The sequence below is a fragment of the Sinocyclocheilus rhinocerous genome, unplaced genomic scaffold (assembly GCF_001515625.1).
Source record: "Sinocyclocheilus rhinocerous isolate Xijiao unplaced genomic scaffold, SAMN03320098_v1.1 scaffold1542, whole genome shotgun sequence".
Classification (NCBI taxonomy): domain Eukaryota; kingdom Metazoa; phylum Chordata; class Actinopteri; order Cypriniformes; family Cyprinidae; genus Sinocyclocheilus; species Sinocyclocheilus rhinocerous.
In genome coordinates this window covers 242,355-262,364 of record NW_015666540.1, presented here as the reverse complement: position 1 = coordinate 262,364, position 20,010 = coordinate 242,355, and the positions used below count along the sequence as shown (strand labels likewise).

At 36.7% G+C, this 20,010-nt stretch overlaps 1 protein-coding gene across 1 annotated transcript in view; it reads right to left on the bottom strand.

The window, feature by feature from the left end:
* Nucleotides 1-3,554: 3,554 nt before the first annotated feature.
* The window catches only part of LOC107732646 (uronyl 2-sulfotransferase-like), a 52,437-nt gene continuing 35,981 nt past the window's right edge, over nucleotides 3,555-20,010 (bottom strand). Inside the window, exons 3-8 of the mRNA XM_016544048.1 lie at nucleotides 17,211-17,366; nucleotides 13,818-13,897; nucleotides 13,550-13,703; nucleotides 6,221-6,318; nucleotides 5,410-5,567; nucleotides 3,555-5,122 (exon numbers count right to left, since the gene is read on the bottom strand). Of these exons, the coding sequence (XP_016399534.1) occupies nucleotides 4,818-5,122; nucleotides 5,410-5,567; nucleotides 6,221-6,318; nucleotides 13,550-13,703; nucleotides 13,818-13,897; nucleotides 17,211-17,366 (951 nt within the window). The 3' untranslated portion in view covers nucleotides 3,555-4,817. The remainder of the gene's footprint in view (nucleotides 5,123-5,409; nucleotides 5,568-6,220; nucleotides 6,319-13,549; nucleotides 13,704-13,817; nucleotides 13,898-17,210; nucleotides 17,367-20,010) is intronic.

Genomic DNA, 20,010 nt, shown 5'->3' with positions numbered 1-20,010 from the left:
GTGCATTTACAATTTTCCTCAAGCTTATGAATTTATTGTGTGTTTTTGGACCAAATAAGCAGGGATAGTAGATTCTTGCTGTAGTCATGTGCAGTTGTCATAGCAACACGTTTGTCTAAAGAATGTCATATGTTAATAAATATGACATCATGTATAAATTAGACCTGTTTCATTAAAATAATTACAGTGGCTATAAAAATCGGCGATTTAAGTAGGTACTAAATGTCCTTTTCCTGTGCTGTTCACCTTTCATTCTCTAATGAGAAGAAAGAACTACTCATGGAAAAGGTGGGAAATATTTTCCAGGTTAGTGGGCGTAAGGCAGGCGTCTCTCATTCGCTGTGACAGAGGGTAGGAGGCCCAGGACAAGCTGTGCACTGCCAGCCCTTACTACAAAATAAATAAATAGCCTAACAGTCTATTATTGCAGTCAGAGGTTCTCATCGTACAAAAAGGAAATTTTGTGTGTTATTCATTTACTTATGGCCCCTACTGGACAAATTCACATTAACACCTTTTTGTTTTTGTGTATATTGGAGTACTATTGTCAGCACAAGCATATTTCACAAATGAATGTCCATTGTGATTAGAACAGTCCAAGCAGGCCTACTTTACACATCCTACACAACAAATTCACCCACTCATTTATTATGGTACAGGCATTCTGCATTCCCTTCTTCTGCCCACTGTACCTAACAGTGATTTTTACAGGAGTAAAAACTGGGCTTTTTTTATGCAAATACTATCATTCCACTTATTCGAAAGCTATTGAAAAACTGTTTAAAAACTGCCAGGGGGACATGTTGTACCCTACTTGTGCATGTGAGGTTTGGGTTATCAGTGCTGGCACAAATAGAACACGAATAGAAATGATCCCTGGTGGACAGGGCCAGCTGGACACTGCACTTTGACCCTGCTTTGATACCCAGCTAAGCACAAATACACATGCCCTAACTGATGCAAACACAGACACCTATTTCAGGACAAACCTTAAGAGACAGAGATCAAACCAATCTAAATGATACCTTAAACACTCACCAGGACTAAAACGTGAGATTAAGACAATTTAAGGTTGTGTGTGTTTGTTGTGTAGCCTACTTAGTACTTGAATTTTATAAATAAGGCAATTATTGAATGTATCAGAAAATACAACAACTGAAACTTTGCAGCAAAACCATTCTGTTTACATGCCTTCCAGTATAAATGCCATGGAAATTATCATGCAGCTAAACTAGCAGCAAAGCCCTACCGAAACCATTACAGCTGGGGGTTCCTGAAGCAAGGGCTCCCACTTCTGTTGAACTTGGGGAAATACACCTTGGCTTACTACAGTACATCCATGCAAACAGTGTTTCTAAAACTTTTTAGAGCATCTGCTTATCTTTTGCATATAGTTTACTGACAAATAAAAGGTTGTTTATGACAAATGTCAATTAACTTTCATTAACATTCAAGATGCATTTTTCTTCTTTTTATTAAAAAATGATTCTTTGTATGTAAATACTTCTGTGTTATCAGGCCATAAAAACTGCATGTATGACATACAGAAATTAAAATGATAAAAATGTTTTGAAACAGTATTAGATGAAGTATACTGTAGCATGTCACAATACTGACACGGCTGAAATGTTATGTCAACTACCCAGATGTCAAGGACCACCATCACCACATCTCAACCCAAAGGACAATATGGCCAGACTCAGAGGCATTAGCACACTCTACTTGATAAAAAAAAATGCTACAGGCAATTTTATGTAATAGCGCACAGAAAATAATATCCGTAACACCTTACAGACATCACTGAAATAACGTTAGATGTCTTGAGACTTGTCACACACAGCACTGAAATCTGTAAACAGCAAAACAACATCCACAACAGCATGAACTACGCTACTACATTGTATTTACTGTGCGTAGCAGGTTGTAGCAGCAGTTCTTATTTACTGTCTGTTCCTGTTCTTATATATTTACTGCTTATTTCATATAAATATACTCAAGTGATATCTTCTACCTCGTCATTTTGAGTTACACACACACACACACACACACAGCTGGTGTAATCAGAAAATATTTAGACATTTAAATTATGAAGAAGAGCTATTCTGTTGCTTACCTTCACTTTGAGTGATCAAAAGCACTTCATGTTTATCCAAACTGACAGGATCTAGAAGGACAGTTTGACTCCTAAATTGATTACGGCATCCGGCCTTTGCAAGTATTCCCCAGTTTCTCTAGGATGCTTCGTAAGTGTCCAGAAAATGATTTCATACCGCCATTTTAAAATGGCCATATCCTGCCATTTCTAAAATAAGAAGGTCACACAGGCGTGTTTATTACTGGCAGGGATTTTGATTCATTTTAGTGACTCGATACTTTTGAATCAGTTCACCAAAAAGATTAATTTATGCAAGTCATGCGTCATTACGCCAGTAGGTGGTGACAAGTAAACTTATTATGAGTGAATCATTGAATCATTATTCACTCACTCAAATCAAAGCATCAAGCAGCACATATAGCTTTTTTATTATTTGGTCAGGTGCTAGCATGTGACTTTTATTATATTTCGCTCGCTTGTTCCGTGACGTCCCGAAAGGTTCATGCGCACTCACAGCCAACACTAGAATACAATTTGCTCGCGCTTGTCAGTCTATTGGAGGCGGGAAAACAGTCACGCGCTTCAGGGAATGAAATAGGCTACTGTAAATTAATCAGTTAAGTAAATGAACCAGGATTCTAGAGATGTTCTTATTATGCTTTGAATGGGCTCACGCACGAAACACCTTGTTTGAAATCAATAGTAAACAATATTATAATCGATATATAAAATAACTAATATAAATATTGGGGTTTTAAACTGCCATAAAAAGGACGTTATTAAAACAATGTAAATAATTTTGTTACCATAAAATAAGACAACATTTTGTAACCATAATATATAGGCCTAAGTATATAAGAAATATATAATAAGAAAATATAAAAAGGTTCTACAAACAACAACAACAACTGCTGTTAAAATGCTTTTATTTTGAGAGCTTTCCCAGTAAAGGTGCAGTTTATTCTTAATGTTAGCCATTTCATTCAGTTTTGGTATCCAAAAGAGTCACTCCAGCTGTCCTTAAGTAACATTTAAGTATCAGATGCTTTAATATTTGCCAGCTGTTAGATGTCACAAAATATATACCTGCTTTTTTTCCCCCTGAGATTTGTACATGGAATGCAATCATCAAAAGTAGTAATACTGTACAATAAATTAAACAATATAAAAATCCACATTGAACACAAAACAAGTACATACACCTATACACTTAACTGGCAAGTTTAAATGGGAAGTGTTAAATTCTGTGAGAGCTTGTAGCTATAGCATCTATTTAGTCATGAATTAATCATTCATTTCACGTTACCAGCATAGTTCAACAAAAACGTCCCATCAAGCTGACCTGTAAACAATGCAAGTGGACCATTCTTCAATTAAAACACTACGGGAACCTTATGGATATATATACATATATATATGTATATATATATATATATATATATATATATTGGATTTAAAATGCAATGTACAAACTCATGCTTTCACATTCAAGAACATTTTTGTCCTGCTGTCAGTTGTTTTTCCATGTGTTTTTCAATATGTGTGACAGTTTTATTGATCATGAGTATATTCATTTTACCTCCAAAATAATTAATTTAGTTTAATATTACTGTCTTCTTGTTTTAGCTTGTGATCCTGCCCAAAATATTAGGCATTGACAGATAAGTATGGTATAAAACATTATCACAGTCAACCACCAGTGAACTTTGAATAGCTTAGCTCTAACTAGCAAGGTATTGTTTGATATCCCAGCAGTTTTATATTATACACTGTAAAGCAATCCAGGATGGGATAAAATTGTATTGCTGCTAACAAAAACATCATTACAATTTACATTTTCGTGTGAACTATTACTTTTAAGTGTTCTTAGCACATTGTGTACCAAATCGGAACTTAAGGGCCCAATTTTACGCAATGACTGAACACAACAGATGACACACTGACAAAGCGAGAAAATGTTTAACATCCACATCAAACATTTTAAATGAACAGTGTGCTGCATTTGACATCTTCCAGGCATTCAAAAGTTTTAGATTCATTGTACAACACCTTACATGTACAATATAAAATGATCCTTTCAAAAAAGATTAGCACTGAAATTCTGGCACAGAGTTGCAGCAGGTTTCTGGAACCAGAGGAGGAAGCGAGTGATGATGAGATGATGAGATCTGATTGGTGTGTTTGAGTTGTTTACGGTGATTACAGCTACGGCTTCCAAGCTTAATGCAGTAATCCTTGGCACTTTGTTGTGATCCTCACTCGCCTCCATAGCATAGTCTGAATGTGTTCATGTGTGAAAGTGTGTGTTGATGTGTGAGTCTGAGATCACCCGGGTACCAAGTGTACAGAAGTAGTGCCTAAAATCAGACTTCCACAGTATCTCATTCTGCTATACCACAATTAGTTCATCCCTCCATTCTGACAATCCAGCAATATCCCTGTAATTCCAATCTTGAATCATCTCACCAGGAAATGACCATAACCAACTCAATTTCATAAACATGAACAAAATCATTTTGCCACAATTGTTGGTTCCTTAAACAATTATTCAGACGCTTCTGTGACCCCCTTCTCCTCTTGAGAGTGTCTTGAAGGGCCATCCCGTTAAAAACAGGGGTTACACACCCAATTTTAACCTGGGACTTTTGACTCTACCTCCTGACTGGACATAGACATCAAGCTTATGAGATATCTGCCATGCCTACACCTCCATGGCTATTACTCAGGGCTGAACCAACCAGATGTTGGCATCTTCTTGCCCCACGTCCTCTTCTTCCTCCTCTTCCTCCTCCTCCTCCAAAGGTTCATGGGTCCTGAGGGCAAGCTCACGGAGAAAGTCAGGTTCATGAGCAGAGTTCTGGGAGGTGGACTTGAGGCCGATCTTCTTCTTGGTGAGATGGAACTGGTCACGAATGAAGTTGTAAAAGTCATACTCAGACTTCATCCTTTGGTAAAGCACCTGTAGGGCCTCTAGAGTGGGCATGTGCTTCTTCACTGTGCCTGTAAGGTTCCCCATCTTCCAAAATGCTGCAGATTTACAAAACTATGAGCCACAGAGAAAGCTACAGTGTGCAATTCAAGACATCTAAAAATCATTTGGAACATGCTTCACTTATTATTGTTTTAAAGTTGATGTGCAAAATGAGTTTACAAAATGTTTCCAGAAGATAATCAAAGAGTGTTTTAATTATTTTTCTTTATCCGAATCTCTGCGTGCTCATTCATTTGTATTCATATTTGCATTCACATTTATTTATTTTCTTTATTTTTATTTAATTTCCCACAAGATTTCAAAGTAATTGAATAAAACACACCTGGACTCTTGTAGATGGTTAGGACATCACTGAAGTAGTGAGGTAGGAGTCTCTCCAGAAGGAGCAACACATCCTCCAACTCCTCCAGAATTCCCACAAGTAGGAAGTTCTCTATAACATTTTGTTTGGCCCTCTCCACAGCCCAAACACCCGGCTCCCTGAGGCAGACCAAAAAAAAACCCCAGCCAATTATTTGACAAGAAAACATACAAAGATTTCAGCTTGCTAAACCAAAGAGATTTTAAAAACATTTATTTGTTAATACAGCATAAGATCGTAAAGGAATAGTCCATCCAAAAATGAAAATCCTGCCATCATTTACTCAACCACATAAGGATGAGTAAATGATGACATTTTACAATTCATTGACAATAAATAAAATGGTAGTCGAAGGGAACAAAAACTGCTTGGTTACCAAAATTACTTCAAAAGATCCTTTCAACAGCATTTTTTGACTTCCATTTTATTTTTTGAACAAAAGTCAATGGGAACCTAAATATTCTTCAAAATATCTTTGTCTGCATATATTTGGAAGAAAACCATGCAGGTTTAGAATGACTTGAGAGTGAGTAAACAATGACAATTTAGATTTTTTTGGAAGAACTACCCCTTTAGGCTTGTGAAAGTGCAGAACTGGAAGAAAATCTGCATGATTTCAAAACAGCTGTTTAACTCTATAATCATCAATAAGATAACAATAAGCATGTGTACAAGTTCAGTGAATGCCATTAAAAAGAGTGATTGTTTTTGGTTTGAAAGCGTTTCAGCCATCATCAACATTATTGCCCAAAGAGTGATGGGTCATAATTACCTGCACTGAGGGTGTTGTCCACAAAAGTATGGAACTATGTAGAAGAGACGTGGGTTAGAGCACTCTGGGTAGTTCTCCATGATGCAAACATTAATGTCCTGCAGTGGAGAACAGGGGAAATGAGTCAGACAGACAGATCCTACAGCCAAAAAGAAAGCAGCACATAGAACACATTGAATCAAAATCACAGACACACTCATTTTCAATGGATTATATGCTTTTAATACGGTATACTCCATCCACTGTACCACCAATCTCTTCTAGTGAACACAAGGGGGCACCACTTACACAAGCAATGAACCACAGTCTTTAGAAAGTCATAATGGTTATCTCTTATAAACGTTATCTTTCCAAAACATAGACTAGGGACCCAATGCATTGACAGAAACAAAGTTTTATCACTTTATCTGATCCAAAAGCTTTAATTACACTGGCGAAGATTAGATGGGAAAATATGTAAAGGCAATCCACCCACACTTAAAACACACAACAGGGGAGGCCAAGGAAACCCAGTGTATTTTGTTTCCTATTTATGTAACAAAAAGAAACCAGACTAGTCAAAGAAAACAAGAGATCAAAACATAATTTCTCCCTCTCCCTACAATACATTAAGTCCTCAGGGAACAACATGGATAAGAATAAAAATATTATTTGGAAAAACAGAGGAGAAAGGAAAGATGTGAAAGAAGATGACAATATGCAATTTCTTCAAAACAACGCAGCCAACAGTGCTATAATTATACTTGTTTAAAATTAAAAGTACAGATTACATGCTGCAAAGAACATGGTCAAGATAACACTTCTTGGAAAAGAGGGCGATTTGTCAAGTTAACAGCCTTGTCTTTAACTTGTGCACAAGAGAGGTTAAGTAAAGACCACATAGCCACGAGGCTCCAGACTCCACGCACTCCTTCCTTCCCTTTCATGAGCCCCAGGTGGGTGCCTAAGAGCTGGAGGGAATCACATGCAAGCTGTGGGTCTTGAAGAAAAGAGCGGTCATGCTGGCAGGTAGAAAAACATACTCAAGAGTTATTTCAGCATTAATCTTTCATAGTAGAATGCCCTTTACACATGACAAGTATGAGCTGATACATGAGCATTATTTCTCTGCCCTTTATTAAGCCCTAATTCAGGAAATGAAAAGGTCCTCTAAAGTTGACACACATTTGCTGCTTTTTAATACATCTTCTTGAAGAGTTTAGAAATCAACTTGGATTACATCAATATCCTGACCATTAAAAGCATGAATATCAGTCAGTTTTGATTATTAATGTTTATGATGGTTTCTCCAGTTTTGACTGACCCTTTGAGACTGAAATGGTGGGTGATTTAAACACTTAAACTGCAGACCTGATCATGTTGGGAATTTTGCTCATTTTAAGCTGGTTTTCACTTTGAGAGTCAACTGGCAACTTTTTTTACTGTCCCCCTCCCAAATTCTGTAGTGTCACTTTCCAAAATACTTACTCTGCATTCCAAATGTTTGAGTGCTTTATTTTTCTTATTAAACCATTTAAAATGTGGGCTTAATGTGGACACATATTAAAAGGCAATTCATAAAATATATGTCCAGGATACATTTCACCCCTAAAACAAAGAACCATTATGAAAAGGTTTTGGGCTTTTTGGACGTTATGTTCTTAGTGTTCAACTTAAAAAAAACTATTAATTGCAATATGTTTTAATATTATATTTATTCTCTTAATTGTCAAATAATTCAAAACACAATTCAAAAATGTGTAATGGTTATAAAATGGGCTTCATATTTAATTTCAATATATAATATTGAATATATCTAACATAATATATATATATATAATATAATATATATAACATATAAATATAACTTTCTTATGATTTTGGGGGTAAATATGACCAGTACATGTTCTTGAACAAAAATAAATAAATAAATTTAAAAAAATCTAAAAATAGGTACCGTAATTACAATATGAAGACATATGTATGGATTGAGATGTTTGCTTAAAAACATTTATTATCTGTAAATAGGACAGCATTCCAAGACATTTACTTTTCACATTCAATTAGACCTAAATGCACAGCATTCTGGGGAATTCTTTATCCAACTTCATCTGATTTCTCTACCCTATCTTACTTTTTCCTTCACCAAACCTTAAAGGGTTAGTTCACCCAAAAATGAAAATTAGCCTGTGTTTTACTCACCCTCAAAGCATCCTAGGTGTATATGACTTTCTTCTTTCAGACGAATCCAATCGGAGTTATATTAAAAATTGTCCTGGGCCCTCCAAGCCTTACAATGGGGTTAAGCGGGTGCTTTTTGTCAACAGTCCAGAAGAGATTAGAAGAGACTGGTTTTCCTTTGCTAAAGTAAGGAAACTTTGCTTTTATTTGCTCCTGTAAACAAACTTGCGAGACTAGCATATCTCAGAGGCGCGCGCTGCGTATACATCCTACGTCATCCGCTGGAATGACTTGCAAATCCATGCGTTTTTGTAAGATAAACATCCATATTTCAAACGTAATAAACACTTTTCTATCACTTCCGCTATCTGTCGTATGCGAAAGTCGTTCCGGTGGATGACGTAGGACGTCAGCGTTGCGTGATTAGTGACGAATGTGGAGAGAGAACAAAACAAAATGCCGGTCACGAATTAAAAGCACAAAATGAGGATTTGTAAAGAAAAATGTCAGAGGACTTCGATATAAACCAAGAAGAGACTGGTTTTCCTTTGCTAAAGTAAGGAAACTTTGCTTTTATTTGCTCCTGTAAACAAACTTGCGAGACTAGCATATCTCAGAGGCGCGCGCTGCGTATACATCCTACGTCATCCGCTGGAATGACTTGCATGTATGACAGTCAGTGGAAGTGAGAAAAAAGTGTTTATTACGTTTGAAATATGTATATTGTTCTTACAAAAATGTATGGATTCGCTACAGGAGGCCCTTATTCACCCCCCGGAGCCGTGTGAGGCACGCTTTATTACGGATGCGCACACTTTATTTCACGTCTTCTGGACTGTTGACAAAAAGCACCCGCTTACCCCCATTGTAAGGCTTGGAGGGGCCAGGACAATTTTTAATATAACTCCGATTGGAAGTCATTTACACCTAGGATGCCTCAAGGGTGAGTACATCACAGGCTAATTTTCATTTTTGGGTGAACTAACCCTTTAATTGTGTTTGTGAACTAGAGCAAAGAGAGCAGATTGCTGTGTTTAACTTGCTTTCGCTGTACTATGAACGTGTTCATTTGTTGACAATATCAAGCTAATGCATTGGCGATTCCTTCAAAGCAGTGGAGCTCCAGGAGGGCCAGCTCCTTTAACAATACTCACTCTGTGTGTATCTGAATAGAGCCGAAAAGCCAAGAGCGCATCAATGTCCTTTCATCCGCATCCCCACTCTGCCCCAACAGAGACACATACAAACTCTGACGGACATGCACTTTGAACGCACACATGCTATTGCTGAAAAACAAACAGGTTATGTTAAATTTGGGCTTCCGTTGACTTTTTGGAATATAAAAAGGGAAAGGATTTAAGTACAGAAAGCCAGATGGCCAAAAGGGCAAATGTCTGCAGAGAACAAAAGGAACAGAAATGACAGATCACCAATTACACAGCAACTTAGAGAACAACCTACTCAATCCCTGAAGAGATAATGATGCCTTAAAGCTGTGCCAGACTTTCAAAACCAACAATTAAAAGCAAATTCAATGAGGAGGAAGATACTGTTTGGTGGAGAGGAGAAAAGAGGAGAGTATAAAAAGAAAGAAAGTCTGTTTGTATATATGAAATTACTTATAAAGTTACAGCAAATGGCTAGTGTGCTTCTGGCAAATGTCCCGAGCAGTAAAAGCGGGCAGTCTTTCACACACAGTCTCTTTCTCTCTCTCTAAGAGGACCCACTTCAGCTCAGGTGACACACTTATTTGGCCTTGTGTTCTTGATTCAGTCCCAAGGTGGCCATTTCACTAAGCACCTAGGAACACAGCCATCGCAATTTACCCCTAAACTACCTCCAGATGGACGTCACCACGCAACACGCTCTTTGCCTGATGTGAAACGAAGCATTTTTGTGTATTCTGTCTAGAAAAAGCTACAAAAAAGAAGAATTCAAACAATAAATAATGGGTATTGCATAAATAATTTTTGACAGACCACTGTTTGAGCAAAGCAGAAGTGAGACGAGACATTTGGAGACAAGATGAGACGATAGGACACGACAGGAGACAAGAAGTCAGTCTGCCACAGAACTGAGAACCTGGATGAGTTCCACTAATAGGGGCAATTTCCTGGCTATGCGCGCGCGTACACACACACACACACATGGTACGGCTTTAATGTTTTCAGTCATTAGTAAACATGGGCAGTACAGTCCTACAGCTTTGAAGGTCTGCCAGCATACCTCACACAAAAAGCGGGTGCAAGGACACATCAGAATGATCTAAAGTGACAGTAAAGACATTTATAATGTTGCAAAAGATTTCCATTTCATATAAATGCTGATCTTTTGAACTTTCTATTCTTCAAAGAATCCTGAACAAAATTTTCCCATGGTTCCCACAAAAATATTAGGCAGCACAACTGTTTTCAACAATGATGATAATAAGAAATGTTTCTTGAGCACCAAATTAGAATATTAGAATGATTCTGTGGGATCATGTGACTGTAGTAATGGCTGCTGAAAATTCATCTTTACCATCACAGGAATAAATTACATTTTAAAATACACAAAAAAATGTTTCACTAATTCTAATAATATTTCACAATATTGCCGTTTTAACTGCACTTTTGGTTAAATAAATGCAGCCGTTGTAATAAATAAATGTAGCATTAAAGGCTTATTTTGAACAGCAGTGTTCCTTTTCATTTTAAGCAGAAGACCTGAAATATAAAGGTTTTTAAGATCATGATATCAAATGTATTCAAATGTGTCAAATCTCTCTCTCTGTATATGTGTGTGTTTTTCACACCTAAGGGTCGGCTGAGACTGGGCCACTGACCCATCAACCAAGCAACACTTATACACACAAACACACTTTAAGCATTGAAAGGAAACCAGCTTGTAAAATTGCAATCACACTAGTTGAGAAAGTCCCCCTCCCCATATACATGGACATTCTCTAATGCTCTAACTAACACTTTAGAAACTCCCTTCACTTGCTTCAAATTAATAGGATGACTTCGCAATCTTCAGTTATTCTACAGCTTTGAGTATGTGTGGGTGTGCACATCCATGCAGATTGTGGGGAATTTCCCAGTACGTCACAGATTATAATAATTAAATTAAATTCAAAAGGAAAGATCAAAAATGAAACTTCAGTAGCATACCATCTGAAGGCTCAGGTCTGACAAAGGGCCCAGCTATTACAGACACATAATCAAGCAAACAGATATGTTTAGTGTGAGATAGATCACAAGCCACAATAATCCTAAACTATAGAAATCAGAGATGTGGTTAACCAGGCCTCCAGGAGGAGAGGGGATCTTAAGAGGAGGTTGCATTCTATATGGTGAAGTTCTGATTATAATTACTGTAGTCTCTCATTAACTAAGAGAAGTTCAATTCCCATCGTAATAGAACTGCTACTGTGTGTTATTTTGGCCTGTGTCGTGTGTGTTCCTTTAAGATTACAAATCATAAAGATGCTCACAAAGCTGCATTTTCAACATCATTACTCCGGTCTTAAGTGCCACATGACACTTCAGAAATCATTCTAATATGATGATTTACTGTTTGAGAAACATTTCTTATAAGTGCTGCTTAATATTTTTGTAAAAACCATGAAATATTTGATGAATATAAAGTTACTTTAAAAAATTGCAGTTACTTGAAATAGAAATCTTTTGTATCATTATAAATGTATTTCAAATGTAATCACTTATTATATTAATCGATTTTATGCATTCCTGTTAGGGATGTAACGATTCACTCATCTCGTCTCGTTTTCGTCACGTGATAAAGGTTCGTTGACGACGATATCTAGTCATAATTTTCGTTGACGAAAGCAACACTAATCATGTGCTCGTGCGACCAGCTGAGAAAGTTAGTTGCAAAAGAGCGACCAGTGGGAAGAATGAGCCTGCAGCCCTGATATGCATTATACAGAGGCAAGAGGAAAATAAAAAATACCATCGAAAGACAGTAAGTTCCCCTCAGACATACATTCATATAAACTCCTACCCCTAACTAAATGGCGACTTGTTTACCATCTCAACTGATTTGAATCGTCACATATTTAAATCGATTTTCAACCGGCTCGCGGTTAATCGTTACATCCCTAATTCCTGTTGAATAAAAGTATAAATTTCTTTCAAAAAAATCTTGCTGACCCCAAATTTTTAAAAGAGTATATACATAAATACCTAAAAAAAAAAATCTCTCTCTCTCTCTTCTCTATATATAGGCTATATATATCTATAAAATATTATTGATTGGCCGTCAATAGAGAAAGATGCTTAACCAGATAACAAGATGCTATAGTAACAGTAACACCATCTGCCAGCAGAGGCTAACTAAATCAAGCTAACTAACCAAACCTTGACCCCTACAATAAATTTTCATAAATCTCACCTTCCTAAACAGAGCAAAGGATGAGTTAACAGAGAAAGTGGCCTGGACTGAATTAACTAGTAACCTAAAGAAAAAAGTCCCAGTTAATGTTCCAGATTAATATGTCTGGGAAACTGGCCATTTATGTTTTATGAATACCAGATATGAGCCATAATTCTGTCACAATCCTTAGTCGACTGATTCTTCCAGCAGTGCCAAGTTTTCATGTGATTGTCTTGACTTTCAGCATCCATGCTGTTTTTTTCCCCCCAAATCCAAATCAGAGAGCGTTTAGCAATTAATAATTGATTAATTGAATCAATAATTGATTTGACTGAATAAAAGCAAGCATGACTAATCAATTCCTGAACATTCTGCTCACATTGTCTGAGCTAATTTCCAAACATAAGACTCTTGCACTCTCTCTCACAAACACTCATTGTGCAATAAATTCATTTTCAACAGGAAATACAGTCCCCAAGTCAAGACACTTAATGGTCACTCTGCTATTTGCTATGTAAACTTGTATGCATATACGTACAGCTCATATATGTTTGAATAGGTAAATTACTAGTCTTATGTAGCTTGGTTGCAGCACACTGAACTACAGTCTGTCCTTCACATCAGCATTCAAATGTTTATGTTTGGACCTGTGCTGACTGAGGGCTCACTACACTGAGAACTGCTGCATCCCTATATGAATCCAACATTGAAACACAAGCAAAAATGTCAGAAAATAATAAAGAAACAGGAATTTGGAAAAAAAAAGGGAGGGATTTAGAAACAGCCTCTGACCAGATATCGCTCGTCATCTTTCATCTGGGGTGTGCGGATCAAGTGATTCTGCTCTCCTCTCCAGTCCCCAAAACGACGAAAAAAGTAATTGGAGAGGAAACGGTTAATGGGATCCCTGATGATGTTTATGTAGACAGGCTGTTCTATCCTAAATCTGAGAAAGAAAGAGACAAAGAGGATAAGCACTGAATTGTTCACCAATGTTTGGCTGCATTTTTATCTTGGATTAATCAGATACATTCAGATAAATAATTCCTGATTTGCTTACCTTGTGAAATTGAGAAAGTGAACATGTCTGGTGTACAGAAAAGGCTGCGTAATAGTGCTAATATTTCTCATCAAATCCACCTGGCAAAAAAATCAACACAAATAAACAGATCAAAATGCATGTTACATAACCATTCATGACCATCTCTTTATCCAACAACGCTGACAATTTAACAAAACAAACAGCAATGGGGTTCAACAAGTTAATACAATCGCAGAGCACCAATTCAAAAAGTTATATCTGGTAGTAATAATACAATTTCATGTATTTCATGTATGCTACATGAAAAGTACTTACTATATACATTATTCCTGTCAAACAAATAAATAAAACACTCGTAAACTGAGACATAACTAGACAACTAATTAAAACTACTGTCCAACAGATTTTGTACAGCATATGAGAACACAACCACATCATACGTGTGCTACACTTTCTTCAGTTGCTATAAAACAATAATTCTTCAGAAACAGCGGTGGATCTAGTGCTGTCGTGATTCATCGATTTTATTCGACTATTCCTAAAGAAATGGGCAAATATTAAAGATTAAGTGGACATTTGAATAAAATTATGCTTGGTAAATATTAAACAAACAGATCGGGCAGCAATGTGTAAAAATAATCATCAGGCCGTTGGCGCCCTCTGCAGGCATTTGTTATAATGCGAAAAGTATGTTAGCTCTGTTGTTTATAATACATTATGTATTTTAACATTTTTTTTCAGAAATACTGCACATTTACATTTTTCTCCTAAATAAATTCTGGTAAATAACATTTCTGGTCAATACTCCTTTAAAAAGTGTTTTTTATTATAATTGTATTATTAGTAGACTAGAACACATGGATATGTTGTCATTCTTACACTATAATACTGAACTTTGGTTTCAGTGATTTGGACTATGAGATGGACACTTGCTTCTTGCACTCTGTTGCACTTTACTTTTGCTTTAAAAAAAGGATTTCATAGAAATTTGTAAAATTAAAAAGTAAAATAGTTGATTTTTTTTGTGGGAAATTAATCGTTTAGATTAATCGACAAATTAGTCGATAGATTAATCGAAATAAAAATAGTCGTTAGTGGCAGCCCTAGGTGGATCCATTAAAAAAATTAAACCAGAAATGCAAAAACACTGCAAACAGACCTCGTCTCTCCAAGTTTCAGAATCACACACACCAAGAAAACATTCCTCACTTGGATAGTGCATGGTGCAGTGGAAAGTTATTAGGTCATCTGATGAGGCTGACTTCTCATTACCTTAATGTTTCCTAATGAGGGCCAGCTGTGGCCCCAGTCAGCTCTGATAGAGCCCATGTGTCCCTAAATGCATGTTACGGTCTCTAAAAACATACACAGACAGGCATAAGGAGACTTAACAATTCCTATAACGGATCGCCATATGAAGAACGGGATGGCGTAATGTTGGTCTGGTGTGCCAGGACGGTGTGTAGAGCGCAGCTTCCTGTAGTGCTCAACAATAGGTTCCAGAAGTTTCCAGTTTGGGAAAGACCACCCTCAGAATTCAGATTTCATACCAAAACCTAAACCTCTTTGTGCTGCTTGGCCCACATCTCTGTCAAACAGCTAACAACACTGTAACAAGTGCTCTGCTCAAGCTTCAATCCTTTATCAAATGCTGCGTCAAAGCCAAAACACACAAAGTCTGTAACAACCTGAAGTAGTGACATCATCTTAATGAGAAAATGTCCTGTTCCATAAACGGTTATATAGGCAGACAGATGACCATACACTGTACTAAGTAATGATAAAAGAGGTGTTGGTTGAATCACATCATAAGTTACACCTCAGGTTGGGTAAACAGTTAGTGGTTTGGTGCATTGAGGCGAATTAAAAATATCTTATTAGAATAACATAACGGAACACAAGAGTCCGATGCTTTATTTTGCTTACTGTTACACAAGTCAGGTCACTGTAGGAATTTATTTTAGACACACCTGCCTTACAATGACCGAAAGTAACACTAAAGACCAACATATCGTATGGACCACTTTTATGATGGTCTCCATTTATTGTAACAGCAGAATCTTCAGAACTTTTCCATTTGAGTTCCATGGAGGGAAAGCCATACAGGTTGCAACAAAATGAGGGCGAGTAAGTTATATTAATTGGCAGTTGACAGACTTTCATTTTTGTGTAATCTATCCGTTTAATAACAAAACCTTGTTCTACACAATCACATAACAATGTGAAGATTATGAATGTAGAGGAGGTTCATTTGTTCTTGTCTTGTTGAAAGGTCGGTTAAAAACAGACTGAACATTCCCTCTATACACACAAATACACTTTCTTCTCTAAATGAGAGTTTTATGACCCTTATCCTGCAGTGAAATTTGCATTTGTTTAGGAGACTGTGCAGATGCTCCAAGGCCACAAATAGGTAATCAGTCACAATCACAGCTATCTGCCAGAGAAAACAAGTACTGGAAATGCACTTAATGCGCACAAGGAAAGTTATGCTAATTATGGACAAAGCCTATAGGATAATTTAATTTTCCAAGCATTGTCAATGGTTTATTAGATGATTAAACTTGACGTCTGTATCAATAATCCAATCAAAACATGATGTCAAATACTTGTTTATTAAGTAATTTAATCCGTTTATTAAAAAAAACTTGCTCCATCAGTCAAAACGTTTTTACTGGAGAAATTAATTATATAGATTGAGAACTCTATTTTAGCTCAAAGTTAAAAATTTCTTATTGATGGATTTGCTTATTACAATCATGCAGCTTTTTCTGTCAGCTCTATCTGTCTGGACACACACCAGTTAGTTTTTCTGATGGCAATGAAACCTGTATGTGTTCAGAGCTTACCACTGTAAACACACACATTTAATATTAGCTTTGAGTATTTACTGTACATCTAACCAGTTTACTCTCTAAAACCTATGAATAATGTATCACTCACATAATCATTTTATTCAAAAAGGTCCCATAATATCCAGACAGAATTATGAGTGTACTCCGGGATATGGACAGATTTCCAGTCAAAAAGTTCTTCATTTTCACGTTAGTCACTTATTTCCCTCTCCCGCTCAACAAACGTATATGAGCGTTATTTAATCAGCTTATTTATTTGAACTTTTCATAGGTTGATTTTAGCGGTGTGGAGGTGTGACGGTTTGACTCGACCCAAACGGGATGACAGAATGTTTTCGTTTCCTCTCCGCAAGGGAGGAAAGTGTGTATTTTTCTCCACAATGAGTGCCATTCGGATGCGTTTCATTGCTGCTGGCATTCAGCAAGCATTTCCCTTGGCAAACACCTTTATTCAATCACATCAGTTTTCATCATAGTATGCTTTTTATTTTGCTATACTTTTTGCTTGCTATACAATTTCTCAGAAGCATTAGTTGCCTCATACACACACACTGACCTGCTCATGCTTTGTGAGTCTGGTTTTGTTATGGATGTCAGAGGACACCAGGTTAAACTGGTGCTTTTCTGCCAGAATCCTCAGCAGCAGGACGACTGTTCGACTTCCACACTTGCCAACCCTGTTGTAGATCACCTGACTTGGGAATGGCAGCTCCTAGACACACAGACATAGAAATACATAGGTATTAGGAAGAACAAAAAAAAAAAAAAGGGAAATGAACAATATTGAAAGTCTGGCCAATTCTAAACGACAAAATTTTTATATTGTATTCAAGTACTGTTGGATGCTGGGTGATGGCGAAAGTTATCTAAATAAATTAGTGGACACAATTAGAAAGAAAGAAAGAAGGCTTTTGGAAGGTCTGTAACAAGTATTTTTAAATATTTATGAATAATAATTCCTGTTTTTACTAACAAGTACTTAAAGGGATAGCTCATTAAAAATTAAAATTCCAACCCTGTATGAATTTCTTTCTTCAAGGGTATTACCATTGTCAAGGCACAGAAACACAGTAAGGACATTGTTAAAATAGTCCATGTGACATCAGTGGTTCAACCATAATTTTACGAAGCTATGAGGATACTTTTTGTGTGCAAAGAAAACTCGTCACCCTAGCGCCATTTTGGAGAGTATCACGACACATGCGACGCAGGCTCAGCGCATGAGTGTTCTACATTAGCAGCACCACACGCATGACTTGTTGTCATTATTTTTGTTTTCTTTGTGCACAAAAAGTATTCTTGTAGCTTCTTAAAATTACGGTTGAACCACTGATGTCCCATGGACTATTTTAATGATGTCCATACTAACCTTCTGGAGCTTGATCGTGGTAGTACCCTTGCTGTCTATGGAGGGTCAGAAAGCTTTAGGATTTCATCAAAAGTATCGTATAATTTGTGTTCTGAAGATGAACGAAGGGTCTTACAGGTTTGGAATGACATGAGGGTGAGTAATAATGACAGAAATGTCATTTCTGGGTGAACTATCCCTTTAAGTGTCCCACTCAATGACACAATGGTGATACTGTAGCTCAGGTGTGGAACTAAAAGCTTCCCGTTTCCAGCTCGCTCAGATCTTTACTCCCTACTCCACACAACCTTAAGAATAGTTCTTTAAGAGAGAGTTGGAGGAAATTTGTAAATTCCTGGATGAACATCCAATGTGGAAGGAAGAATGGAATTCCCTGTAGGCCAGCATCCTAGATGAAATTGGGGTTTGAACTGCTTCTTTGTCCCCTGTGTGTGTGTGTGTGTTTGTATGAGAAATGCTCCTGAGAGAAAACATTTGTGTCAAAAACAGTGAGACAGGATGTTTTGTGTTTATGTTTGAATGTGTGACACGGTTTTTAACTTGACTACAACAGTCACCCTTACTTTTATTCAGGTCTGTAAACACTAGCTAAACGAGACCCCCTCATTCCTTTCATTATTTATTCTCTCTCAGTATTACACTCCATAGTGTGGTACAGCACTCTCCCAAAACAACAAATACGGTTCAAGTTCACAGAAAATGCTCTCTTTTCATCTCATGAGCACACACACATAAGAGGCCTTGTGTGAGCCCAGCTGCCTTGCTAATTCTCCCCCATCCCGTTTTCCTTCACTCAATCTTCATTTCCCTCCTTCTCTGGTCATTTCTACGTAACATCTCTTAGCTCATTATTACTCTGAGGAAATGTCCATCTGTATACACTATCTATCTATCTATCTATCTATTTATCTCAAATAAATGGCATTCTTCTCAACTTTCTATTCATCAAAATGAATCCTGAATTAATGGCACAAAAAGTTTTGATAGCATGAAATGTGTTTTGAACACAAAATCAGGGTCACAAAATTAGGATGACTTCTGAAGGATTACTGGATTACTGGAGTAATGGCTGCTGAATATTCAGCTTTGACATTTTAGAAATAAATTACATTAAAAAAAAGGTTATTTTTAATAGTAATAATATTTCAAATAGTTCTGTTTTTTTTCTATTCATCAAAATGAATCCTGAATTAATGGCACAAAAAGTTTTGATAGCATGAAATGTGTTTTGAACACAAAATCAGGGTCACAAAATTAGGATGACTTCTGAAGGATTACTGGATTACTGGAGTAATGGCTGCTGAATATTCAGCTTTGCCATTATAGAAATAAATTACATTAAAAAAAAGGTTATTTTTAATAGTAATAATATTTCAAATAGTTCTGTTTTCACTGTATTTATGATCAAACAAATGCAACCTTGGTAAGCTAGAGTAAGAGATCATTTCAGAAACATTAAAAACGTTTAAATGACCTCAAACTTTTGAATGGTTGTGTCAACTGATGGATTTAGCAGAAGTATTAACCAAAACAATTCACAAAGCATTCGATTTTCTATTTAACAGTACATAATCAGTACAGGCACACATATCGAAGTTACGACCTTGATGTTGCTTACATGCTTTACAGATGCTGTTAGTGGCTACTTGATAAAACTGAAACTGATATAGTTTGCTGTTGCATTTTTGTAGTATGTTTGTGTGCACCCTAAATATGTGGAGCTCTTGATAAATCTGTAAACATCTCTTCATAGTTTGTGTGCTTACAGACTCTAAGCTTGTTTTTCCACAGCTGTGAGATGTTAAAACTGGTTGTCATCATTGCTGGCTTGGGGTCGTTTAGTAACTGCGGGGGTTTCAGCTACCAAAGACTTTCCCAAACTGTACAGATCCACACTAAACATTATTACCTAGGAAAATAGTGAAGATTTATATAGACAGGTATATCTTTTTATAGTGAACAAAAGTAGTCCTGGTAGAAAGGGGGA